We start from the raw sequence: 27,260 nt of genomic DNA, 5'->3' as shown, positions 1-27,260 counted from the left end.
AACCCAGAACTACACGGGAGGATCTTGTCAATGATCTCAAGGCAGCTGGGACCATAGTCACCAAGAAAACAATTGGTAACACACTACGCCGTGAAGGACTCAAATCCTGCAGCGCCCGCAAGGTCCCCCTGCTCAAGAAAGCACATATACAGGCCCGTCTGAAGTTTGCCAATGAACATCTGAATGATTCAGAGGAGAACTGGGTGAAAGCATTGTGGTCAGATGAGACCAAAATCGAGCTCTTTGGCATCAACTCAACTCGCCGTGTTTGGAGGAGGAGGAATGCTGCCTATGACCCCAAGAACACCATCCCCACTGTCAAACATGGAGGTGGAAACATTATGCTTTGGGGGTGTTTTTCTGCTAAGGGGACAGGACAACTTCACCGCATCAAAGGGACGATGGACGGGGCCATGTACCGTCAAATCTTGGGTGAGAACCTCCTTCCCTCAGCCAGGGCATTGAAAATGGGTCGTGGATGGGTATTCCAGCATGAAAATGACCCAAAACACACAGCCAAGGCAACAAAGGAGTGGCTCAAGAAGAAGCACATTAAGGTCCTGGAGTGGCCTAGCCAGTCTCCAGCCCTTAATCCCATAGAAAATCTGTGGAGGGAGCTGAAGGTTCGAGTTGCCGAACGTCAGCCTCGAAACCCTAATGACTTGGAGAAGATCTGCAAAGAGGAGTGGGACAAAATCCCTCCTGAGATGTGTGCAAACCTGGTGGCCAACTACAAGAAACGTCTGACCTCTGTGATTACCAACAAGGGTTTTGCCACAAAGTACTAAGTCATGTTTTGCAGAGGGGTCAAATACTTATTTCCCTCATTAAAATGCAAATCAATTTATAAAAAAATTCTGGATTTTGTTGTTGTTATTCTGTCTCTCACTGTTCAAATAAACCTACCATTACAATTATAGACTGATCATGTCTTTGTCAGTGGGCAAACGTACAAAATCAGCAGGGGATCAAATACTTTTTTCCCTCACTGTACACACGTAAGACAAACTAATACAGACAAATATACACACACATTAAGGGAATATTCTGCAGTTACAGCCACTGATCCAGGTGAAGAGCAGACATGTGTTACCTGGTTGAGGAGCCAATCGCTGCCCTGGATGGCACTCTGGGATGACTGGCCTGCTGTAAACGTCTCAGTGAAAGAGCGGACCGACTTAGATGCCACAGCAGGTTTGCTGGGAAAAGAGATAAGCATTAGGAGTTTAAAATAGTCCAGGAATGTTGTACACATAATACTCTCCAGCATGACCTCATTGCTGCAGTAAATTAAATATTTCTTGTTCTTTCATGTCTGAAGATGTTGTGTGAGGTTTTATGGATGTCTGTAGATGTAATATACCCAGCATGTGACTAGAAGTTCTGAGGTCGTACCTGGCATGGGGCTTGCGGATGGGGATGTCGTAGGCCCGGATAATGTTGAGAAGTAATCTAATGTCCCCGTCAGACAGATTCTGAGCTGTTACTTTCTTCCTCTCTTTCCTCTGAGGCTTCAGGGGCCGCTTGGGTTCAGCCAGCTTGAACAGATTCAGTCCAAGAATCCTGACGGTCAAAACAACAGCTGTCATTCCAGAGAAACCAGAGGAAGAATATCTTCTCCTTCACTTTCCAGGGTAAACACAGACCATACTACCACATACATACTCTATATCTTCCAACTGTTTACTTACTGTTGGGGGATGATTTACACAAATACCAATAGTACCCTGATATACGACACTAACACTATACTCAGAAAAGAAGGTGCTATCTAGAACCTAAAAGGGTTCTTCGGCTGTCCCCATAGTAGAACCCTTCTTGATTCCAGGTAGAACCCTTTTGGGTTCCATGTAGGCCTCTTTCCACAGAGGGTTCTACATAGAACCAAAAAGGGTTCTCCCTGGAACCAAAAAGGATTCTCCTTGGAACCAAAAAGGGTTATCCTATGGAGACAGCCAAAGAACCCTTTTGGAATCCTTTTTTCTAACAGTGTACAGTCTAATGATAAATAAACTAAAAGGAAACAAATTAACAGCCACAAACAGAGGATGGTGAAAAGAGGAGAAAAGACCTATGAACATACCCAGGGCCTGCACCACTAAATATGTCAATGCAAAGCATAACAGAGAAATGGGACATAGAAAAAATGATGATCAAATAATGAACAAGCAAAGTAATGTGACATTTTAAATAACTATAATGATGATAATAATTACAATGTCATGTGTTGATAAAGGCTGCTAAGTGTCACATCCAGATGTGGTGTAAAAATAGAAGAACGTGCTTTCAGATTCTCCAAAAGAGAACATCTCTTCAGCCAGGGGAATGCAGTGTTTGAGATCAAATATTCCAGAGACCCACCGGCCAAAGAGAAACTCATTCCTCTGGCCTGTGATCTATTCTGTGATCTACTTAGACCCTGTCAGTCTTTATGACAGATTTACAACAGGTTATAACCCATCTTGCAATTCCCATTAACCTAAACACGAACACTTGAGCACAACAATTTGAACAATCCAATGCAAAAAAGACAGCCAGGCAAGTATTGGGGCAAATGCTAGCTCGTCACACATGCAAAGCAAAATAATGTGATGCTACCTACCTAAATACACTGATGACTCAAACAAGCACAATGACTATATTCTATCTAGTATATAAGAATATTTGCACAAAAATTCTGCCTTGATATGATTTCACAAGTATGAAAATGCACAAATGTATCTACCCAATACTAGGAACTTCCTCTTCTTGGACCAGGTCAGACAGGAGGAAATTATGCTTGGCGATGAGGAAGCGGTTGATGACTGATTCTCTAATCTGAAAGACAGAGAGAGCCAAATAAATCAATATGATTAATATGAGCAGATCCACACAGACAAGACTCCAGAGTCAAAGCTAACTGCCCGACACGTCTACTCACCTTCTGCAGGTATTTGGCCACCAGGACTCTGTGTGCATCTAGGTGATCCTTAGTGTCAACGATTTCTCCTTCTCTCAATCTCCTCTCATATTCCTGAAAAGGACAAAAATCATAAAGTTGAACATGTTGTCAGGCTAATTAAACCTTATTAGTAATCTTATAAAGTATACAGTGCCTTACCTGGAACACCTTATCAGTGACCTCCCGCTCCAGGGCAGGGACACATTTATAGTTACGGAACTCAGCCACCTCCTGGTTTCTGAGCCGGAGCAGACGGAACCTGCGAGACTGCTCAATTTCCTCCTCAGAGAGGAAGTTGAACTCCTCCTGCAGCTGCTCCAGTCTGAAGTAATTTGGAGCTGTCACCTCCCCACTACTGGCCACCTTATGGAGAGAGAGAGAATTATTATGATAGAGAGAGAGAGAGGTCATTATTATGATAGAGAGAGGTCATTATTATGATAGAGAGAGAGAGAGGTCATTATTATGATAGAGAGAGAGAGAGGTCATTATTATGATAGAGAGAGAGAGGTCATTATTATGATAGAGAGAGAGAGAGGTCATTATTATGATAGAGAGAGAGAGAGGTCATTATTATGATAGAGAGAGAGAGAGAGAGGTCATTATTATGATAGAGAGAGAGAGGTCATTATTATGATAGAGAGAGAGAGAGAGAGAGAGAGAGAGGTCATTATTATGATAGAGAGAGAGAGAGGTCATTATTATGATAGAGAGAGAGAGAGAGGTCATTATTATGATAGAGAGAGAGAGAGAGGTCATTATTACGATAGAGAGAGAGAGAGGTCATTATTATGATAGAGAGAGAGAGAGAGAGGTCATTATTATGATAGAGAGAGAGAGAGGTCATTATTATGATAGAGAGAGAGAGAGGTCATTATTATGATAGAGAGAGAGAGAGGTCATTATTATGATAGAGAGAGAGAGGTCATTATTATGATAGAGAGAGAGAGAGGTCATTATTATGATAGAGAGAAAGAGAGAGGTCATTATTATGAGAGCGAGGTCATTATTATGATAGAGAGAGAGAGAGGTCATTATTATGATAGAGAGAGAGAGAGGTCATTATTATGATAGAGAGAGAGAGAGGTCATTATTATGATAGAGAGAGAGGTCATTATTATGATAGAGAGAGAGAGAGAGGTCATTATTATGATAGAGAGAGAGATGTCATTATTATGATAGAGAGAGAGAGAGAGGTCATTATTATGATAGAGAGAGAGAGAGAGGTCATTATTATGATAGAGAGAGAGAGAGAGGTCATTATTATGATAGAGAGAGAGAGAGAGAGAGAGAGGTCATTATTATGATAGAGAGAGAGAGAGAGAGAGAGAGAGAGAGAGAGAGAGAGAGAGGTCATTATTATGATAGAGAGAGAGAGAGAGGTCATTATTATGATAGAGAGAGAGAGAGAGGTCATTATTATGATAGAGAGAGAGAGAGAGGTCATTATTACGATAGAGAGAGAGAGAGGTCATTATTATGATAGAGAGAGAGAGAGAGGTCATTATTATGATAGAGAGAGAGGTCATTATTATGATAGAGAGAGAGAGAGAGGTCATTATTATGATAGAGAGAGAGAGAGGTCATTATTATGATAGAGAGAGGTCATTATTATGATAGAGAGAGAGAGAGGTCATTATTATGATAGAGAGAGAGAGAGGTCATTATTATGATAGAGAGAGAGGTCATTATTATGATAGAGAGAGAGAGAGGTCATTATTATGATAGAGAGAGAGGTCATGCAAACAGTGAAGTATATGGGACTGTATAAACAGTTTAGTGCAGTCTCCTGCTCACTGTGGTATCTGGGTAATATGGACCTGTGATCTCTTAGTAATGTGTAGTGTCTAGTCACCCACCTTTAGGAGTTGCATGATGGCTGCGTTGTTTGGGTCATTGGGATCCAATCTAGATTCAGTGGCCCACTCCCCAAGCTTCTTCATATCATTAAGACTAGATGCCCCGATGCAGGCGATGGCATCCAACTGTTTCAGTCCACTGCACAGACAAAGAGAGAGGAGGAGAAATACATGTACTTATTTATGAACGTAGGCAGTAACATAAAATAGGACTGCAGTAATTCACCTTACTAGATATAGTGTTTCTACTGTACGTACCTGTGCATGGCCTTGGACTGAGTGGTGGGCGGGGCCAGGGGTACATCATCCTCCCCTATAGCCCAGGACACACAGCAGGACAGCTTCCCAGAGGTCAGCAGGGTCTGACGGTTACTACCATCCGTCTCAAAGGAGAAGGGCACATCTGACAGGGCAAATGGAGAGCAGAGAGAGACCAAAGAAAGAGAGAGAGAAGGGTGTAAGAGATATGTCCAAGTATAAATATGCACAGTGTGTGTATGTATGGGTGTGTGCAGTGTGTACCGCTGCCGACGGCCTCGTGGTTAAACATGACCCTCAGGTTGCTGCTGAACTCCAGCTCCTCAGAGGGGGCACTGCCCGTCAGGACTGAGGACTCTGGGACTGGCACAAACACCTCTGCCAACAGGGAGGTGGACGAGCCCAACACCTCAAACACCTACACACCCACAGAACAACAAGAATAACAGGAGGTTTAAATGTGTCTGAAATAAATACATTCATTAGAGATAACATGAAGATAAATTACGATAATGTCATCTCAAAAATCATTGATTTAGTTCAATAATTTTGTTTTAAAAATCATTAACTGAAATCCAATATAACCTCACCTGCAACTTTATGCTTTCTGGCCAGTTGACTATCTTCAGGTTGAATATCTGACCAAAGTGGACTCTGAAATCTGAGTTTAGGGAGCGATTGTCTGTTCTGGAGACTTCTTTGTCATTGTATAAAACCTTAGTGAAGAGATAGCGCTTTGCAACATCCTCTCTTCTAGCAAACTCTCCCCTGTGGGGAAGAACAGACACAGTCATGCAAGTGAAATATGGATCTCCTGTTCTGTGGACTTTTAGAACCCCTCTAGCTGGACCCCTCTTAAATGGACATTTCACTCTCAAAAGTTTTTCAGTGGTTTTCAGACCTCAAAATTAGACTAACGTCAAGAAGAAACCATGTCCCTTAGAGGTCTGAAAATATCTGACAAGCTTTGATTTGAAAGTGTTATGTCCCTTTAACTGTTTTCCTGTTCGTACCTGGGACACTGTTCATTAGGAGTGATGGGTCCAGATGCAGTGAGTTCAGGCATCAGGATGGGTTCCCCTGGTTTCCTCCTGATTCTGGAGGCCTTCTCTCTGACCTGCTCCTCAACACCCTCCATGTCTGGTTCCTCAGGAGGGTCTGGCTTCGAGGGTCCCAGCTCCGTGTCACCCTCTGACTGGTCATCATCATCGTCTTCGTCATCATCATCCTGAGACTGGGTTTTCTTCTTCTTTTTCTTCTTCTCTTTGGCTTTCTGAGTGTGAGAAAATGTATGTGATCAAAAACAATCTATTCATAAACCAGGATTGTCAAGGCCCCCATACTTAATCTTAGGGGTGATACATACCTGTTTCCTCCTCCAGGCCTTCCACTCCTCCTGCTGTCTCTTGTACTCAGTGACCTTCTTCTGGTAGTCTTCCTCCATCTCCCCCTGCAGCTCATCCACTTCAGCCTGGATCTCAGCCTCATGATCCCGCTCATCTGAGGCCCGCACCCTCTCCTCCCTGGAGCAGAGGGGGACACAGATCAGTTATCAACACCAAGCACAGGATCATCCACAACAATCAACATATAAACAATATCACCAACAGTACACTCCTACACATAGTACAGGGGCCATCTACATTGTGACAGTACCTCCTGAACATTGGACAATGTTTTTCCATCTTAATACAGTAACACAGAGTCCTAAATGATGGGGTATGTTCCATTACCTCCTGAGGTAAAGCTTGTATGGTGTGTTGGTGAACCTCTGGAAGTCCCTCAGGGCTTTGATCTCCTTCCAGACCTTGATGATGCTCTTCAGCAGGGATCTGTCCTTCTCCTGCTCAGTGTCCCGCAGCCTGCGAGTGTTCTTCACCTCCTGTTTATACTCAGATATCCTCTGCTGCATGACAGGAGTTAGGCCCTGCCTACCGTGGATCTCCAGCATGTTCCGAACAGCGTTCCTCAACCCATTCAGCTACAGCAGACATAAACCAGTATTAGCCACCACCAATTCTTTGACTTTTACTCATCATTTATTTACTGAATAAACAAATCACACTAGACATCTCTAGATCTAGAGAAGGAGAGGAGTCAGTTTAGGGTAAGTCAGAGTTGGTGCCACTGCTGAATAGCCTTTGTGCAATAGAAATATCACGATTTATATTCTAATTCTCTGTTCTGTGCTTTACCTTGGTAGTGAGGTGTTCTGTGCTTTACCTTGGTAGTGAGGTGTTCTGTGACGTTCTTGTGCTGCCTGCTGAGGTGCTGGTCGTAAAGCTGGACCAGGCGTGCTCCTAGGACGTGCTCCCGGCTGAAGAGGGGGTGATGGGAGAAGATGAGCCCTGAGACGTCCACATCCATCTGGTAGTCCCCGTTCGTGTCCCCTTCTCCTGCGATGTACTGACTGGCATGCTTCGACTTCAGTGCCTGTACCACAAAGGAACAGAGGTAATCAAACACTAGAACTCTAGAGAGTATCATACTACAGATGTAATCATATCTGCATATGTGTGTGTATGTTTTTGTGTGTGTGACGGAGACAGAGAGAGAGAGAATGAGAGAGAAGATAAACTACTCCATAAGGACTTGTAGTAATAAGGAATTGTAGAAATAACCACATGACGACCCTAAATGGCGTTGTATTGTAACTCTTAACCTCCTGCTATAATACAGTCTTTGTTGTCCTGGTGAACTCATCTGACAGCTGGAGCTACTTCCAAACGTTACACTCATCGAGAACAATATTATTGCCAATTCATGTTGCCAAGCAGCAGGCTATAAAAATAAATAAAGAGAGTCGCACACTCTATATACTCTAGCTCCCAGTAATTTATTGGGTAAGCAGCAGTCTTTCAGTTCAGTGACACTGGGATTGAACATTCTGTAAGGTTGTTTATGTGTGGAGAGCAATGTGTTTATGTTTATTAATGGATATTAAGACGAGGATATGGCAGACAAGTGATTATTTTCCAGTGCAGAAACATGTCAGGTGCTATAGGACTAGTTTGAGTACTATAGATAGATAAGGATTACATGAGGTGAGCACGGTGGAGGTGTGTCTTTGTTATACAAATATAATTAATTATATTGTCCATTTTAATTCTATGGTCTGTGTGTTACCTTCCTATAGACAGTCTGCAGGGCCGGATCCAGGTCTTCCTCCATGTGGAACAGAGGAGGTCTGGTGGATGACTCTTTAATGGGGTCAGGCAGAGCTATGATCCTGCCGTCGTCTCCAAACCACTTCCTCCCCTGAGCAGATTAATAGTCGCTAAATCAGAATTGATGCTGACATCGCCCACTAAAGCTCACATCATGTTCTAGTGGTACAGTGACTCTTTTACCTGCTGCTGTTTCAAGACACGGTTCTCTAAGATGTTCTGATTGGTCAGGGATATGGGAGGCCTCTCCCCCACGTATAGTCCCTCGTCCTCCAGATAACGGGGCTGCATGTTCTCTGGTACTTTACTGGAGGCTGGCACTGAAGCATAGATAGACAGTCAACATATATAGAGTACATAGACATTCAAAGAGACCATCTTATAACACAATTATATATGCAGTGCACACATCATGAGGAAAGTGAGTTGCGATGGGCTGTGTTAGTTAGGGTTTGGTACCTGTTCTTCAGAATGGCTATGTTGGTGCACCTATCTCATACTGAGGACACTCCAGAGGTCATGTTCAGACTTCAGGGGGATCTGCCCTTAATAGTGAGCCTGGCTGACTGTCCTCCACATGGGGGTCCTGCTGTCCTAGCTGTAGGAAAGATTCTGCCTGGCATCAGATTTATGTGGTTGCCTGTCTTCAGACTACCGGTCTGGCTGCATTACAGGTGCGGTTGGGTTAGGGTGGATACCTGCTCTGAGACTACAGGTCTAGTGGTGTTATAGTTCTGTCTGTACAAAATGACTGGTGTGCTTTTATTGGGGTGGGTACCTGTCAAAAAGCTTGGGGTGAAGAGGAAGTCAATCTCGCTCTGAAGACGCCTCTGGTAGCCCATGTACTCCGCCCTCTTCACCACCAGGAAGTCATGTGCTGATTGGTCGATAATGAACAGATCCTCCTCTTCATCTTTCACTAGAGGAGCATCCTCATCCTGGGGCGGGAGGGGTCACAGAGGACAAGATGCATCAATACTACAGCCAAACTGACGTCCTCACCAGCAAAACATACTGCCATACTGAAGTCTTTAAAAATTAACATTATCCAGGAAATGAAATATTAGGCCTGTAATGGTCAAGTTATTAACAGGATTCATGACTAATTGATAAGTGATGATGTTTATGGACATACTGTATGTTGTTCAAGTACACAGACTGACAGAGAGGGGAGATGTGCCTATGCTATATGTTAAATCAATGTGGCTCAGGCCTCTCTCACTAGCCAAGATCAAATGGCAGTCAGAGGAGAGTTGTCTTTCATCTAACATATGGTGCCTTCAGCATCGATGCTGATCCAAGACCAGAAACACTATCCTGTCACGGTCCTAGCCAACTGATTTAGGAGGGTCTCAGGGTCCCATATCTTTTACAGCTAATTACACACAGATGCTGCAATCATTAGCAATCAATGGCAACAATATATGCTACTCATGCCATTTGTACTCTGGGAGTACTTCTACCCTTGTTTTCAGTCAGGCTAGTTTTCAGGGTCTAGGTCAATTACATTTTAATTCAATTCATGAGTTGAAAATTGATAATTATCTATGCTAGTTTTACCCGCTCCTCATTCTCCCCTAGCTGCTCCCTGTCCACTTCAGTGACCTCTTCCTCCTCCTCTTCCTCTCCTTCATTGTCATTCTCCCCTTCTGTCCTTGACTTTCTCTTCTTTCGACCTTTGCCCGCCTCTTCATGGGGTTCCGGGTCAAAGTTGAAAGTGAAAAAATTGTAGGCCTCCTCCGCTGTGGGTAAATCCATCTCCGACTACATTTGCAATAAAACACAGTACATTGATGAAATCATTAACCTGGGTCATATAATCTATCTAGATTACAAGAACCAAAGGAGAGCCGTTTGGCCACTCACTTTACTCTCCATCCTGACACGCCTGACTGTCTCTCGGAACTTGACTTTGGCGTTGAGGGGAGAAGAGTGGTCATCTCTCCCCGCCCTGAGGTCTGGCTCTGTCTGTAAAACATCAGCAGATCATGACCTTCACTGACAGGCTAGTTAGCATAGTGAATTACATTATTCAAAATATGGTTAACGAATTCTCCAATAAAGGATAATCTCAGTACAGTGATGCTGGTACTGGACTAATATATGCACATAGACAGTGAAGAAAGTGAGTCGAAGTCCACGGTTAGGTCCTCACCTCTCTGTCAAACCTGGTGAGAGTGTCTCGGTCTCTGAGACTCTGCAAGCGACTAGCTGGCGCCTCCAAGGAAGCCTCCTGCTGCAGAAGACTTTCTGCTTTGGACTGATGAAGTGTACAAGAGACAATACAATTTCAATCAAACAATGAGATTTGTGGAGACTAAACAGGGAGCTTGGTCCTGACACCTTTGAATAGGAAATTATACAGAATTAGGAAACTCTGTAGTTAATCAATAATAAATATTGAGTAGAGCGAGGCTGTGTTTACCCTGGCTGCCCTCAACTTGTCTCTCATTCGCTGTCTCATGGTGGAGCTCTCTGAGTGGCTCGAGCTGGGCGTGGGTGTGGCCTGAGGCCGGGGTGGCAGGTCTGAGGGGAGAGACAGGTATGAAACAACACCTATGGGAGACAGAGTAGGGAGAAACGACCCTGGTAGTCCAGTCTGTTTGGGCTGTTAACCAACTCCTCTCTGTGTTAGCTCATGGTCAAGCCAATTTATGGTTTGACAGCGGTAGAAGAGTTGGCAAGTATGGGACCAGGCTAGGGAGGGACAGGTTAGAGGACATGCAGGATAGACAGTCTCACCTCCTCTCTGGGAGTGAGTGGGACTGGACACGATGACAGGCTCCTCTTGTTTCTCATCATCGTGGCTGATCTGTTGAACAGCAGTGACCTCCACCACTGTCTCATAATGGGGCTCCACCACTGAGTCATCAGGTGTCTCATCTGTAGATGCCTCCTCAAGCTAGGAGAGGGAGCAAGTGTCAACATTTTGTAAGAGGACCCATTTAATGAAACAGCCAGAAAATACTTTACTAGTAGTACTACTACTCTGTAATAACAGAGGGGTTTAAGTTTAAGAGACACTTGAAACCCCACCTCTTTAAGGAATACCTGGGATAGGATAAAGTACCCCCCCTTAACCCCCCCCCCAAAAAAACTATTGTAAAGTGGTTGTCCCACTGGCTATCATAAGGTGAATGAACCAATTTGTAAGTCGCTCTGGATAAGAGCGTCTGCTAAATGACGAAAATTTAAATGTAAAAATGTTAAGACTATTAATCAGCAGAAAAAGTGGTGATGGTTATAGCTAGGACTCTAGGAGCCAATGAATGCTAACTTTAATACCTTTTTCTTCCTCCTCTGTCTCTGAGCCTTCAGGTTGCGTCTCAGTGTATCTCCAGGCTCCTCCTCACTAGCTGTCAGCTCCTAATAATCCAACACAAACACACAGTTGGTGCAAAGTCATAGACATCCTACAATATTATAGGTAGGCCCTGTGACTTTATATGAAGGCAGCTGCTGCTTTTCAGAGTGATAAAATATCCCCTTCGAGCAGGGAGAAAGAAAACAGAAGAAGTAAAATGTTAGGAGAGAGGAGAGAACTACAGCACACAGCCTATAGAACTCAGTGAACTCTACAGAGGAAAGAGAGAGAAGCAGTCTGGACACGTCTCTTGGCGAGGTGGTGAACAGCGCAGGTCAGAGGACTGCAGTCAGGAACACAGCACACAAGGTGACTACAGGCTAGCTAGGCCACAGCACAGCACAGCAGAGCTAGAGGGAGGCTACGGGAGAAAACACACCAACCTCCATAGTCGTCTGTCCTCTCTCCTTACTCTGCTTCTTGTCTGTTGGGACCAGAGCCTACCAGGCAGATCAGATCACTTAGACACAGAGCCCTGCCAGTTTGTGTGTGTGCATGTGTATTCACATTTGGCTTCTTCAGTGGGTGCAGGTGAGCCTCGCTTTCAGGACTTGTTGAGTCTTGTCAAAGTCTGTACTTCCTCTGTCTGGCAATAAAGTACATTGTATCTGTCACACCCTGGCTCTGGGACTCTATTTGTTGAGCCAGGGTGTGTTTATTCTATGTGTTTATTTCTATGTTGGGGGTTCTAGTTTGTTGATTTCTATGTTTGCCTGAGTGACTCCCAATCAGAGGCAACGAGTGTCAGCTGTTGGCTGGTTGTCTCTGATTGGGAGCCATATTTAAACTGTCTGTTTTTCCCTTTGTGTTTGTGGGTTTTTGTTCCGTGTTCGGTCATTGTTACCATGGACTTCACGAGTCGTTTCTTGTTTTGTTTATTGTTGTTTCTATTATCACTAAAGATAATAAAGTTCACCATGTTCGTTCAACACGCTGCGCATTGGTCTCTCCCTGACGATCGTGACAGAAAAACCCACCGTACCAGGACCAAGCAGCGTGTCCAGGAGCAGGCAGCCTGGACATGGGAGGAGATATTGGACGGGAAAGGGTCCTGGACCTGGGAGGAAATCCTGGCCAGGATGGATCGCCGGCCATGGAGTGAGACGGTGGAGAGGCGACGGAGAGAGGAGCAGCGGTGTCATCAGGGTCAACGTCGGACAGGCGAGAGGCAACCCCAGAAAATGTTTAGGGGGGGGCACACGGCATGGACGACGGGGCTGACGGAGGCAGAAAAGGGGCGGATTCAGAAGGCCGCCAGGTTACGGATACACCGCCCTGTACGTCCTGTGCGGATGCCTCACACAGAGTGTGTGAGGGTAGGCATTCAGCCAGGACGGGTTGTGGCCGCTCTTCACTCCAGGTCTCCTATCCGTCTCCACAGCCCGGTTCGGCCTGTCCCTGCTCCACGCACCAAGCCTACGGTGTGCGTCGCCAGCCCGGTCCGGCCTGTCCCTGCTCCACGCACCAAGCCTACGGTGTGCGTCGCCAGCCCAGTCCGGCCTGTCCCTGCTCCACGCACCAAGCCTACGGTGCGCGTCGCCAGCCCGGCCCGGCCTGTTCCTGCCACTCGCACCAAGTCTACGGTGCGCGTCGCCAGCCCGGCCCGGCCTGTTCCTGCCACTCGCACCAAGTCTACGGTGCGCGTCGCCAGCCCGGCCCGGCCTGTTCCTGCCACTCGCACCAAGTATACGGTGCGCGTCGCCAGCCCGGCCCGGCCTGTTCCTGCCATTCGCACCAAGTCTACGGTGCGCGTCGCCAGCCCGGCCCGGCCTGTTCCTGCCACTCGCACCAAGTCTACGGTGCGCGTCGCCAGCCCGGCCCGGCCTGTTCCTGCCACTCGCACCAAGCCAGGGGTGCGAGTCGTCAGCCTGGTCCAGCCCGTTCCTGCCACTCGCACCAAGCCAGGGGTGCGAGTCGTCAGCCTGGTCCAGCCCGTTCCTGCTACTCGCACCAAGCCAGGGGTGCGAGTCGTCAGCCTGGTCCAGCCCGTTCCTGCCACTCGCACCAAGCCAGGGGTGCGAGTCGTCAGCCTGGTCCAGCCCGTTCCTGCTACTCGCACCAAGCCAGGGGTGCGAGTCGTCAGCCTGGTAAGGCCCGTCGCTGCTCCACGCACCAAGCCAGGGGTGCGAGTCGTCAGTCCGGTGAGGCCCGTTCCGGCTCCACGCACCAAGCCAGGGGTGCGCATTGTCAGCCCGGTCCGGCCCGTTGCTGCTCCACGCACCAAGCCAGGGGTGCGAGTCGTCAGTCCGGTGAGGCCCGTTCCGGCTCCACGCACCAAGCCAGGGATGCGTATCGTCAGGCCGGTCCGGCCCGTTGCTGCTCCACGCACCAAGCCAGGGGTGCGCATCGTCAGCCAGGTCCGGTCCTTTCCTGCCTCACGCACCAAGCCAGGGGTGCGCGTCGTCTGTCCGGCACAACCCGTGCCTGGGTCACCGGTGCCTAACCAGGTACCGGTCAACGGCTCCACTACGGAGTTGAAGCTAACCGCTCCTGCTACGTCCAGTCCAGCTCCAGCCAGCGGGGCCAGACCGGACCAGGGGCGCTATGGGGGGTTTGTTGGAGGGTGGTGGGCAAGGCCGGAGCCAGAACCGCCGCCGAGGAGGTATGCCCACCCAGCCCTCCCCTGTTTTGCTCTTATTGAGGCGCGGTCGCAGTCCGCGCCTTTAGGGGGGGGTACTGTCACACCCTGGCTCTGGGACTCTATTTGTTGAGCCAGGGTGTGTTTATTCTATGTGTTTATTTCTATGTTGGGGGTTCTAGTTTGTTGATTTCTATGTTTGCCTGAGTGACTCCCAATCAGAGGCAACGAGTGTCAGCTGTTGGCTGGTTGTCTCTGATTGGGAGCCATATTTAAACTGTCTGTTTTTCCCTTTGTGTTTGTGGGTTTTTGTTCCGTGTTCGGTCATTGTTACCGTGGACTTCACGAGTCGTTTCTTGTTTTGTTTATTGTTGTTTCTATTATCACTAAAGATAATAAAGTTCACCATGTTCGTTCAACACGCTGCGCATTGGTCTCTCCCTGACGATCGTGACAGTATCTTTTCTCTTGAGGCTCACAGCTGTATTTCAATTGAATGTAGAGTAATGGTAGGCACATAGTGGGTCAGTTGCTTCTAGAGTGAAATGCTCGTCTGACAACAATACATTCAGAGATGCTCTCAAAACCTCAGCAGCAAGCTGGTCCGTTAATCAAGGACTGAGCGATTGTATATGACTGTTATATGTATATATTTTTTTTAATTCACCTTTATTTAACCAGGTAAGCCAGTTGAGAACAAGTTCTCATTTACAACTGCGACCTGGCCAAGATAAAGCAAAGCAGTGCGATAAAAACAACAACACAGAGTTACATATGGGGTAAAACAAAACATAAAGTCAAAAATACAACAGAAAATATATATACAGTGTGTTCAAATGTAGCAAGTTATGGAGGTAAGGCAATAAATAGGCCATAGTGCAAAATAATTACAATTAGTATTAACACTGGAATGATAGATGTGCAAGAGATGATGTGCAAATAGAGATACTGGGGTGCAAATGAGCAAAATAAATAACAATATGGGGATGAGGTAGTTGGGTGGGCTAATTTCAGATGGGCTGTGTACAGGTGCAGTGATGTATGGTATGCATTACCTGGGTATCTGTATCCACATCATCTTTGACCTGCAGAGACTGTTGTAGCGCTCGTCGTTTCTTTCGTAATTTCTCCCGAAGATCACTGAAACCGAGGACAGTTTCACAAGCAAATTAGGCCTGCTGTGCATAGTCTATTTCTATTTATTCAACAAGAAATAATCCTATGGTCAGGGAAACCCAATGCACATTCTAAGTAAATATGTTTCTAAAAATAACAAGTTAAAGCAATTTGACAGTTACCTTGAGGAGGCCATATTGATGGTGGGAAGAAGTTAAACTTTAAATGGCTTGGTTTTAGCCTATCTACTGGTATCCCTAATGTGAACCGCTACATTGTATCCTGTAGAACGAGCTTGACTCTGCAATGAAACATTGTAACAGTTTTATTAGAGCGTGAAACAAATGAAACATTGTAACAGTTACTAGAGCGTGCATCAAATAATCAACAATGTAACAAAATGTACTGCTCTGTGGAACAAAGGCGAACAAATTCTAGAAAGTGATTTAGCTAGGTAAAAGCCCTCGAGCTCAGACAATGGTGTGAAAAACGATACGGATTCTGGTATTGTAAACTCGATATCATAATTAGCCTACAGTCCATTGGGCTTATAAACAACTACAAAGGTGGCCTCGGGTAATATTATAAGACAACTAGGTTATTCGATATACAAAAACTGAAGACTATGTGTACAGACCTGGAGGTAAAAAAAAGACTATCCATTGGACACAATAAGTGTTATGTGAGTAATTTCTCCCTCCTGACAACTAGAACATGCATCAGGCTTACCACGATTGCTGCTGCTTAGTAACGAGATCAACTACTCCTCGAACAACCTTACAAACAGCATTGGTGCACCCTAGTATTGTATCCTATTCCCGCCCAGACATTTAGGATTTTCATTGATGCACGGATTTGTCAATCATTGAACATTGATGGCGTCACATTCTACGGTGTCCGGAAAGTCTCACAGCTTTGCCTCCGTTTGTCGAATGGTATCTCGATGCGCACAGCAGTTGCTCAGCTGTTCAATCTTCATGGTCTTTCATTACATTTTACATTTTCGTCATTTAGCAGACGCTCTTATCCAGAGCGACTTACAAATTGATCCCCTCTCACCCTCATTTGGTCATTTGAATGGAAGATTGTGTGGTTTATCATCATGATATTAGAATATTCACATGAGCACTTAGGATGTACAATAATTACATGTGTCATAGAATATATTCATCTAAATCCAATATTCAAATACCAGATCAGTAATAAAATCGGACATATTCCTGTCTTGTAGCGTTATTCACTCAATTCTGGCAAGGCTATTTGGCAACATTGTATCTTCCCACCAGTTTAGATCCAAAAAGGGATGAACACTGCATAGTTTAGTAACACTCTCCAGAAGCACACATGCAACAGAGACCCCCTCCCTCTCTTCTCTCTCATGTGTGTTTTAGAACTTTACTTCCCCAAAGGCTCCACCTGCTACAGCTGAATTAGAAACAACACACACACACGCCCCTCATGACGGTAAATATTTATTTCCATGTTAATGGGCTCCCAACCCCTCCATGCTCCCATACGCACCTGCAGAATTTTTATTAGATGAGAAAAGCACTATTTTCCTATGGTAAACATAACAGGAACACAAATAGCTTCACAAATTCCAGTGATCAGGACAAAAAACATATGGGGAAGAGTCCAAGACACACTGCTTTCAACCAGCTGGACCAGACCACAATGGTAATCTCTGGATAGTAGAGATACAGTAGATGACTTGATTACTTGTCTGCAGAATCAGACTATCTGCCAAACCTCTAGTGTTATGTGGGATGTTATGAAGATAGTGAAGTGTAATGATTGTGCTGATAGGGATGAACTGGTTTATTACAGCCAGTGTTCAGTAATGTGTTTAACATCTGTGTTACATTACACTTTCGGGATTGAGCATTTATATCATATCACCACACTCAAAAACAGTACAGTACTTGCCTTAAACTCTAATAATATTCAACTCTAATACTATTCAATACTTTTGAAAAGAAGGTACAGGGCAGACTCATTACTGACTGAAGTGCATATCATAACATTTATTCATGAAACATACAAATCATAGCTTATTATTTACATTTAAATTTAAGTCATTTAGCAGACGCTCTTATCCAGAGCGACTTACAAATTGGTGCATTCAACTTAGGATAGCCAGTGGGACAACCACCCTTTTTTTAATGGGGGAGGGGGGGGGGGGGTATTCCTTAAAGAGGTAGGGTTTCAAGTGTCTCCGGAAGGTGGTCAGTGACTCCGCTGTCCTGGCGTCGTGGGGGAGCTTGTTCCACCATTGGGGTGCCAGAGCAGCGAATAGCTTTGACTGGGCTTAGATACTTAGATATTTTTCTCCAAACAAACATTGCTTACTTTCACCAAACAAAAATGGTTTCATACATGACTTTACCCAAAAACACACAACGTCAGACACACACATCCGGAATGAATTGTGAATAATGATGAGTGAGAAAGTTACAGACTTACAAATATCATACCCCCAAGACATGCTAACCTTTACAATAACAGGGGAGGTTAGCATTTTATTTATTTATGCCTCTGTAACTTTCTCACTCATCATTATTCATTCAGGATTATCAGTAATCATGGTAGCATCCACTTTAATGTAGAAGTGTTTAGAAACATATTCTATTCTTATTTACAATAGAAGTGACTCCAAAATGACACAATACATTATTTACCATTCATTTCTATTGGCCACAAAATAATCTGGAACACAACTAAAACAAACAGTAAATGCATCCAACAAATGTGTAGAGTCAGAAGCTTGATGTAATCATTGCGTGCTATGAATAGGGACCAAATACATAACTATTTACTACTTTAATTCACATATAAGTGAATTTGTCCCAATACTTTTGGTGCCCTAAAATGGGGGGACTATGTACAAAAAGTGCTGTAATTTCTAAACGGTTCACCCGATATGGATGAAAATACCCTCAAATTAAAGCTGACAGTCTGCACTTTAACCTCATGTATAATTTCAAATCCAACGTGCTGGAGTACAGAGCCAAAACAACAACAACAAAATTGTCACTGTCCCAATACTTTTGGAGCTCACTGTATTTATATAGAATATAAATAATACATGATGAAATAGATACTGTGAATACATCAAGGGGAGGCTATAAACTCTCAGTCCTCTCAGTTCTTTATTGAGTGTAATAAGTCTCTATGCGTAGTCCTCTGCTAGTGAGTCCAGGTAGTTGGTGTCTGCATAGAGCAGGAATCCAGAGAACAGGCTGTCAGACCACCCTGCGTCCGCAAACAGGCCATTCTGGTCCTTGAAGAAGATCTCCAGCCACACCTCGTCTTCTGGGTTCAGGAACATTACTAAGGACCCGGAGGCCACGTCATGGTTTCCTGTGTTGGCGTCAAACGTCTTGATGCGGTACTGCCCGTTCTGCACCAGCCCGATGGCCAGATGCTTGTTGGCCAGTGTGATGTCATAAGAGAAGTAGTAGATACCTGGGTAGGCACAGATGAACTTTCCTGTCTCTGGGTTGTAGTGGCCCCCCTCATTGAAGAGGACCTTGTTGAACTTGATAGGTTCCTTCTCAGCAGGGTAACTGCTGGTGATTCCCACAGAGAAGGCTGCTTTAGGCACCAGGCTGCCACACCGGCAGACTCCTGCCGTCCCCCTTGGTCCTCGCTGGCCCTTGTTCCCTTTCTCCCCAAGGGGCCCTGGAGGACCCGGTAGGCCCCCGCCCCCGCTCGCTCCACCAGGACCTCTCTTCCCACCAGGACCCCGGTCACCCCGCTGGCCAAGTTTACCCGTTGGGCCGACTTTCCCCTTTACCCCTGAAATGGAGACAGTTGGTGTTCTGACTGACTGTAACTCCAGCTGTGTACTGCCATTGACACATACTTGAACAGTTATTATCACATTTGATCAGCATGGTTGGATTACTTGTAATATGAGTAAGCTGATTCCCTGCGCATGTAAAACCCCACTATTTAAGGATTAGTGAATAGGCTCAGTGCCTCACAGCCATCCTCGGTTATTATGTCGCCCTTGGAGTCCAGCCACAATCTATGTTTGACTGCTGCACTGACTGTTGTACAGTGTAGTGAAATCTGTGATTGTATTAAACCAAACCATCACAGAATAATTTTATTGGAGCTAGGAAAGAATGGACAGGATGCATGTGTATGCATGTACTGAATGTGTGCAAAAATGTGTGCTATTCTGATGTGTGTGTGTGAAAGAGTCTGTGTGGTATTTGCGTGCCTAGGTTCCTTTTAAATCTGTAAATCTGTAAAAGAACATCATGCAGAATGCAGGTACTGTGAGCCTGACATTTACAGGTCATTGATATAGTATGTATTGGATCTGATACTAATGCAAGGTTTATCTTAAAGCCACGTTGCTTTAAAAAAACAAAAACTGGTAGAGGTAGTTTTGATTTAAACCACACATCACGTAACTTTATCTGTCTGGCTCATGGTCTCCCAGGTGAAATATGGCTTTGTAGCTGATGTAGTTTGACCATGATTGATAAACACAATTTCAGAGATCACTGGAGGGTCCCATATGTCTTCCACATCAATCACTGCAGCCTCTTTAATGTCCTGAGAGCAAAACCATTGGCAGATTCAGATTGTGAAATGCCTGGGTTAGGATAATTAAAAAGGATTGAAATGTATTTTTGGTAGTGTAAACGTGTGTTTCGATTCAATCGTTTTAATGTTGATATATTTACTTACTGCCAAAAGGCCATGGCAATAAATAAATATACAGTAGGAGTCAATATTTGAACTGTGTGCAGGGGCGTCATCTACCGCAAAAATCTGAGTGGCCACAAAGTACGTGAGGATGGCTTGGGGGTGATCTGGAGGGGGGGTAGGCCCGCTGTCCGTGAGTTTGAGAATTTTGCATTTTTCATGTAAAGAATATGTTTATTTTTCTTCATATCTAAGCAGTTCTCTTGACTGCTTGACTGGTGGTACTTTTTTAAAAGAAACGAAATAAGCTTCCCTGCATCTGCATCAAATCTGGGTAAAATATTGAAAGGAATGTGTGTCTTATTCAGTACATTTAGTAATTGCTTGCTTTTCTAAAGTCTACTAACCTTACCAGCAGGCATGCCAGCTAAGATACAGTAGTCAGACAAGCTAGCTACTCTAACTTGATTGATTACAGAGAAAAAATATATATTTTTAAACAATTATTATGATTTATTTTTTAACAGGACAAATCTGAGGGGGTACGTGCCCCAGTGCTCCCTATGGGCATGACGCCTCTGACTGTGGGTATGTTTTATGGAGTTATACAGTGGGGGAAAAAAGTATTTGATCCCCTGCTGATTTTGTACGTTTGCCCACTGACAAAGTCATGATCAGTCTATAATTTTAATGGTAGGTTTATTTGAACAGTGAGAGACAGAATAACAACAACAAGAATCCAGAAAAACGCATGTCAAAAATGTTATGAATTGATTTGCATTTTAATGAGGGAAATAAGTACTTGACCCCTCTGCAAAACGTGACTTAGTACTTGGTGGCAAAACCCTTGTTGGCAATCACAGAGGTCAGACGTTTCTTGTAGTTGGCCACCAGGTTTGCACACATCTCAGGAGGGATTTTGTTCCACTCCTCTTTGCAGATCTTCTCCAAATCATTAAGGTTTCGAGGCTGACGTTTGGCAACTCGAACCTTCAGCTCCCTCCACAGATTTTCTATGGGATTAAGGTCTGGAGACTGGCTAGGCCACTCCAGGACCTTAATGTGCTTCTTCTTGAGCCACTCCTTTGTTGCCTTGGCCGTGTGTTTTGGGTCATTGTCATGCTGGAATACCCATCCACGACCCATTTTCAATTCCCTGGCTGAGGGAAGGAGGTTCTCACCCAAGATTTGACGGTACATGGCCCCGTCCATCGTCCCTTTGATGCGGTGAAGTTGTCCTGTCCCCTTAGCAGAAAAACACCCCCAAAGCATAATGTTTCCACCTCCATGTTTGACGGTGGGGATGGTGTTCTTGGGGTCATAGGCAGCATTCCTCCTCCTCCAAACACGGCGAGTTGAGTTGATGCCAAAGAGCTCCATTTTGGTCTGATCTGACCACAACACTTTCACCCAGTTCTCCTCTGAATCATTCAGATGTTCATTGGCAAACTTCAGACGGCCCTGTATATGTGCTTTCTTGAGCAGGTGGACCTTGCGGGCGCTGCAGGATTTGAGTCCTTCATGGCGTAGTGTGTTACCAATTGTTTTCTTGGTGTCTATGGTCGCAGCTGCCTTGAGATCATTGACAAGATCCTCCCGTGTAGTTCTGGGCTGATTCCTCAAAGTTCTCATGATCATTGCAACTCCACGAGGTGAGATCTTGCATGGAGCCCCAGGTCGAGGGAGATTGACAGTTATTTTGTGTTTCTTCCATTTGCGAATAATCGCACCAACTGTTGTCACCTTCTCACCAAGCTGCTTGGCAATGGTCTTGTAGCCCATTCCAGCCTTGTGTAGGTCTGTAATCTTGTCCCTGACATCCTTGGAGAGCTCTTTGGTCTTGGCCATGGTGGAGAGTTTGGAATCTGATTGATTGATTGCTTCTGTGGACAGGTGTATTTTATACAGGTAACAAACTGAGATTAGGAGCACTCCCTTTAAGAGTGTGCTCCTAATCTCAGCTCGTTACCTGTATAAAAGAAACCTGGGAGCCAGAAATCTTTCTGATTGAGAGGGGGTCAAATACTTATTTCCCTCCTTAAAATGCAAATCAATTTATAACATTTTTGACATGCGTCTTTCTGGATTTTTTTGTTGTTATTCTGTCTCTCACTGTTCAAATAAACCTACCATTAAAATGATAGACTGATAATTTCTTTGTCAGTGGGCAAACGTACAAAATCAGCAGGGGATCAAATAATTTTTTCCCTCACTGTATAAGGTCAGTACTGTACCTTCTCCACCCTTCTCTCCTTTCTCTCCTTTCCTGCCGTCTCTGCCGTCTCTTCCTGGGATTCCTACGCTCCCGTTGGCCCCTGGAGGCCCGTTGGGGCCAGGTTTACCTGGTGTCCCCGGCAACCCCGGAACACTGCAGATCAGACGAGGTGGAGCTCCTCTCACCTTGGCCTCCAGCAGCTGACCAATCACACACTGGCACAGAAAGGCCACGCCCACCAATCGCCACATCCTCAGCTCTGTAGAGAGAGAAAAGGACCGCCAACTCATCAGACCTACTGTAGAGTACGTGATACACAACCTCAGATGACCTCATTCACAAACGGGTGATATGCTCTTCTAATGGCAGAGTGTGCATGATCTGAGTGCATATTAATCTGACAAATCTGGGAACTTTCGTCTAAATTCTAAGTTGAGAAACAGCCCAGTTTAGATTCCAGTTATTAGATACGACCAGAAATGAAGACAAAACAGTGTCCTGGCGGGAGAGGAGCATGTTCTAGTGCCAGCTAGCTAGAACAGACAGACTGAGATATGATCGGAGGGACTAAACACAGGAACCTGCTAAAATAATAAGCATTAGTCACAGCACTATAAAACACAGCAGATTCCCCTGTAAAATAACATATGAAGGAATCAAGCACTGAAGGAATCAAGATTACGCACCACACTTCTCTCCTGCCAAACTACAGCCACAGCGCCAGATGTGGGTCCTAATGGACAACGCTGCGTTTTGGACTCTCTTTTTCTCTGTTGTCAGCACCCCCAGTCGCATGTCATGTTTTAGCGGCTGCAGCAATGAGAGAAGACTTTGCCTTGCTTCCAAGCCAATTCCCTTTTGTCAATGCATTCCTTAGTTATGACACAACAGCCAGAACAACTGTGTCAGAGCAACCCAATCGTGAAATAACCCTCTGGACACAGACACGCACAGAAACACAGCCATGCTATCTGCTCTTGGATCCAAGAAACACTGACAGATCACAATAACAATCATGTTATTGAAAGAGTTGATGATTGCACTTAGCAATGAGATAAATCATTGTTTAGAAAGAGAGCGAAAGAACGGCTACTTTGGTTCTGTAAGGACTGGGCAGCAAACCAGGGTTCATCAAGTGACTGTATGGACGGGATATAAGAGACCACATCATGGAGACCTTTCTCCCCCTGGCACCCATTCTGTAGCTGGATACCATACTGTAGCTGGATACCATACTGTAGCTGGAGACCATTCTGTAGCTGGATACCATTCTGTAGCTGGAAACCATTCTGTAGCTGGAGACCATTCTGTAGCTGGATACCATACTGTAGCTGGATACCATTCTGTAGCTGGATACCATTCTGTAGCTGGATACCATTTGGCAAAACATGATAGGTCATAAGGCCTAAATCATACAGATGAAGTAAGACACTTAGTTACACATCACATGCAAACATAATTGCTGTTAGATATGCTTCTTAACAGTAATTATATTCCATTCTCTATGGTAATTATACTGTAAACAATATGCATGTATGGCGGTAACGGTCGGCAGCTGTGGGAAAATGCCTGGGAGTTTATCTTCTGCTTCAGCATGTATAATGTAGTTAACATACACTGAATGTACCAAACATTAGGAACACCTTCCTAGTATTGAGTTGCACCCCCCCTTTTGCCCTCAGAACAGCCTCAATTCGTCGGGGCATGGACTCTACAAGGTGTTGAAAGCATTCCACAGAGATGCTGGCCCATGTTGACTCCAATGCTTCCCACAGTTGTGTCAAGTTGGCTGGATGGTCACTTTCACTGGAGTGATGGACAAACTAACAAATGCCTGCCCTTGGCCAGTCCAGTGTTGTGTCGTGTGATTGGTTGAGCGTTCTTGTGTGCGTGACTTCAATCAGATGTGCTGCAGAGCCGTCTGTTTGCTGGCTAGCCGGCTTGATAATTTATAGCTCAGTGGCTTGAACAGTATGCATCCAACGACTTGGGAAACCCAGCTTCAACTTGATACATAACCAAATACACTGAATGTACCAAACATTAGGAACACCTTCCTAGTATTGAGTTGCACCCCCCCTTTTGCCCTCAGAACAGCCTCAATTCGTCGGGGCATGGACTCTACAAGGTGTCGAAAGCGTTCCACAGAGATGCTGCCCCATGTTGACTCCAATGCTTCCCACAGTTGTGTCAAGTTGGCTGGATGTCCTTTGGGTGGTGGACCATTATTGATACACACAGGAAACTGTTGAGCGTTAAAAACCCAGCAGCGTTGCAGTTCTTGACACAAACCGGTGCGCCTGGCACCTACTACCATACCCCATTCAAAGGCACTTAAATCTTTTGTCTTGCCCATTCACCCTCTGAATGGCACACGTGCACAATCCATGTGTCAATTGTCTCAAGGTTTTAAAATCCTTCTTTAACCTGTCTCCTTCATCTACACTGATTGAAGTGGATTTAGCAAGTGACATCAATAAGGGATCATAGCTTTCACCTGGATTCACCTGGTCAGTCTATGTCATGGAAAGAGCAGGTGTTCTTAATGTTTTGTACACTCAGTGTATACAGTAATGTAACAAAAACCTGAACCATAGATTCAAACAGGTACAGATATGGATATTTGTGAGATCTGAGTATATTCATGTCTGTAATTCTGCTCTTTGTTGGTGTGTATGTAGTATGTATGGGCAATTGGGCGTGAGCATGTTAGCTCTGTGTGTCTGTATGTTTTTACATCTGTTCCACGTCTGTGTGTCTCTGACAATAGTGTGTGTTTAGGAATAGTGGAACTAACATTGGGTTTCCATGGCTTTGAGTTGTAAAAAAATTCTGCAAAGTTTGTTGTGAGATATTAGAGATACAGAATGAACACTCTGTCCTGAAGATGGAAGACTTGATGATTATGATCAGGGGAATCACAACCCACGGAACATAATATAAATCATTTGTGTAAATGCTTTATTCGCACACATGCAAATGCTTTATAGTCCAACACAAACACACACACACACACACACACACACACACACACACACACACACACACACACACACACAAAGCCCCCCCAATGAACATACATACACAAATTCACATACTGGTGTGAACAAGCTCAGCCAGCACTGTGAAATAGATACCCCCTGGCCCCCCATAATTAATTAGGGCTATTTACGCTCAAGGCAGCTGCTCTCGGTGGAACATGTTTTTCGATTTAAGGATAATATTGTATTGAACTCAGCATAGAGCCAGTATGAGAGAGGCCCTCTGAGGGAGAATCCCCGCCCGCCATTTCTGCCCAGCAGGGATGATGTCATGACTGGGACCTACCCATCATGAAAGCACTGACTCTGCTCTACTCTCAGATGCATGCATTCTCATACACTGAGACAAAATGTTCACCTGGGCATACACACGCTCACACACACAGAAAGAAAGGACAGAACTCACACATTCTTAAACGCATAGTGCCATTATTTTAATTGGTACACATGCTAAAATGAACATTATAAATTGGGTGGTTCGAGCCCTGAATGCAAATTGGCTGACAGCTATGGTATATCTGACTGTATACAACGGGTATGACAAAACATTTATTTTTACTGCTCTAATTGCGTTGGTAATCTGTTTCTAATAGCAATAAGGCACCTCGGGGGTTTGTGATATATGGCCAATATACCACGGCTAAGGGCTGTGTCCAGGCACTCCGCGTTGCGTCGTGCATACAAACAGCCCTTAGCCGTGATATATTGGTCATATACCACACCCCCTCGGGCCTTATTGCTTCAATTAAGACAAAGGTGATGACCAGCTGAGGTTACTTTGAGATGATGAGAGTGAAATAGCATGTCAGCGTCTCTGATCTATTCTAAAAATGTATGGCGGGTTCAAGAACTTATACCCCAAAGTAAAGAACATGAGTTTTATTTATCATAATCTGAGTGATCATAGCACTGGCATACTGTATGTATGGTACTAAGAAACATGCAGATGTTCCATTTTCCAGTTGAATGCTCTTACCACAGGCTTGAGAGCTGCTCCTCCTGTTGACAGCTTGAACAACTTCAAATTAGTATAATTGTGTCAAACCTCAGATCTCCTTCCTGGTCACAGTCCTGTCTCCTTGGTGATGAGAGATGAGTAGAATGTCCTTGGATAACATAGTCTCCTTCTCAACCTCTCTGTCTCGCTCTCCTATCCTCCGTCTTTGTAGTGCTCCCTCTGTCTCTCTGCTCCCTCTCAGAGTCTTGTATTGTAATAGTAGCCTCCCTGGAGTCATTCAAACCTCCCCCTCTCTGTTTCACTCACACCCCTCCCTCTTTCTCCCTCATCCACTCCCTCTGTCTCGTTACAAACTTTCCACAAAGCAAAACAACTATCACCAACTCAAGGACGGACTTCATAAGTTCAGAGTGCAGGCCTGAATACACACCCTTTCCACCAGTCCACATTAAAGAGTCAACTCCTGACATCATACATCATTCTGGAGTGTGATTCTTGTAACAGCGTGATCATTCAATTTTGTTTTAGCAACTCTGAGAAGTTGCAGCAATAACAGCATTTAGCCTCTAGATGGAGCTATACTGCATATGCACTAAAGGTTCAGGTAACTAACAAAATAATGGGAACACTTGAGTAAATGAGGAATGCAAAGTATATTGGAAGCAGGTTCTTCCACATAGGTGTTGTTCCTGAGTTAATTAAGCAATTAAGATCCCATCATGCTTAGGGTCATGTATAAAAATGCTGGGCAGGCCATTATTTTGGCTACCATGACTATGCCCCATAGGATAACAATGCCCCCATTTACATTGCACGAGTGGTCACCAGATCACAACCCAATTGAACATTTGTGGGAGATTCTGGAGCGGCGCCTGAGAGAGCAGTCAACAAAACACCAAATGATGGAATTTCCCATGGAAGAATGGTGTCGAATCCCTCCAATAGAGTTCCAGACACCTGTAGAATCTATGCCAAGGTGCATTGAAGCTGTTCTGGCGCGTGGTGGCCCAATACCCTATTAAGACACTTTATGTTGGTGTTTCCTTTATTTTAGGACTGTGAGGAGGATGGCTATGGTATGGTATAGGGCCTTTGGTAAAG

At 44.8% G+C, this 27,260-nt stretch overlaps 3 protein-coding genes across 4 annotated transcripts in view; 1 reads left to right on the top strand and 2 right to left on the bottom strand.

Annotated features, from left to right (window-relative positions):
- Positions 1 to 15,584, bottom strand: part of cc2d2a (coiled-coil and C2 domain containing 2A) — a 31,254-nt gene extending 15,670 nt beyond the window's left edge. The window contains exons 1-25 of the mRNA XM_084163010.1: positions 15,466 to 15,584; positions 15,223 to 15,307; positions 11,973 to 12,029; positions 11,511 to 11,591; positions 10,968 to 11,127; positions 10,651 to 10,751; positions 10,381 to 10,485; positions 10,092 to 10,193; positions 9,786 to 9,989; positions 9,004 to 9,163; positions 8,409 to 8,545; positions 8,185 to 8,316; positions 7,282 to 7,491; positions 6,792 to 7,039; positions 6,425 to 6,581; positions 6,072 to 6,331; positions 5,649 to 5,826; positions 5,323 to 5,476; positions 5,059 to 5,203; positions 4,801 to 4,939; positions 3,101 to 3,304; positions 2,921 to 3,013; positions 2,726 to 2,817; positions 1,396 to 1,563; positions 1,094 to 1,199 (exon numbers count right to left, since the gene is read on the bottom strand). Coding sequence (XP_084019136.1) covers positions 1,094 to 1,199; positions 1,396 to 1,563; positions 2,726 to 2,817; positions 2,921 to 3,013; positions 3,101 to 3,304; positions 4,801 to 4,939; positions 5,059 to 5,203; positions 5,323 to 5,476; positions 5,649 to 5,826; positions 6,072 to 6,331; positions 6,425 to 6,581; positions 6,792 to 7,039; positions 7,282 to 7,491; positions 8,185 to 8,316; positions 8,409 to 8,545; positions 9,004 to 9,163; positions 9,786 to 9,989; positions 10,092 to 10,193; positions 10,381 to 10,485; positions 10,651 to 10,751; positions 10,968 to 11,127; positions 11,511 to 11,591; positions 11,973 to 12,029; positions 15,223 to 15,307; positions 15,466 to 15,479 — 3,492 coding nt within the window. The 5' untranslated portion in view covers positions 15,480 to 15,584. The remainder of the gene's footprint in view (positions 1 to 1,093; positions 1,200 to 1,395; positions 1,564 to 2,725; positions 2,818 to 2,920; positions 3,014 to 3,100; positions 3,305 to 4,800; positions 4,940 to 5,058; positions 5,204 to 5,322; positions 5,477 to 5,648; positions 5,827 to 6,071; positions 6,332 to 6,424; positions 6,582 to 6,791; positions 7,040 to 7,281; positions 7,492 to 8,184; positions 8,317 to 8,408; positions 8,546 to 9,003; positions 9,164 to 9,785; positions 9,990 to 10,091; positions 10,194 to 10,380; positions 10,486 to 10,650; positions 10,752 to 10,967; positions 11,128 to 11,510; positions 11,592 to 11,972; positions 12,030 to 15,222; positions 15,308 to 15,465) is intronic.
- On the top strand, positions 11,877 to 14,584 carry LOC311130279 (uncharacterized protein). The gene is made up of 2 exons (XM_084163008.1): positions 11,877 to 12,120; positions 12,557 to 14,584. Exon 2 carries the CDS (start codon positions 12,669 to 12,671, stop codon positions 14,298 to 14,300), a length of 1,632 nt encoding a protein of 543 aa, XP_084019134.1. The 5' UTR covers positions 11,877 to 12,120; positions 12,557 to 12,668; the 3' UTR covers positions 14,301 to 14,584.
- A 2,868-nt stretch (positions 15,585 to 18,452) lies between the features above and the next one.
- LOC311131234 (complement C1q tumor necrosis factor-related protein 7-like) lies at positions 18,453 to 22,924 on the bottom strand (the record flags this gene model as incomplete). 2 transcript variants are annotated; one of them, XM_084164089.1, is made up of 3 exons in its annotated part: positions 18,453 to 19,081; positions 22,180 to 22,419; positions 22,852 to 22,924. In XM_084164089.1, 2 exons carry the CDS (start codon positions 22,409 to 22,411, stop codon positions 18,453 to 18,455), a joined length of 861 nt encoding a protein of 286 aa, XP_084020215.1. The 2 variants fall into 2 exon arrangements, with proteins under 2 accessions (XP_084020215.1, XP_084020214.1); XM_084164088.1 differs by lacking the exon at positions 22,852 to 22,924 and having other exon boundaries at positions 22,180 to 22,411.
- Positions 22,925 to 27,260: the final 4,336 nt, after the last annotated feature.

Source organism: Coregonus lavaretus, assembly GCF_964263955.1.
Source record: "Coregonus lavaretus genome assembly, chromosome: 6".
Lineage (NCBI taxonomy): Eukaryota > Metazoa > Chordata > Actinopteri > Salmoniformes > Salmonidae > Coregonus > Coregonus lavaretus.
The sequence above is the reverse complement of the archived record's forward strand: the minus strand, read 5'-3'. Positions and strand labels throughout refer to the sequence as shown.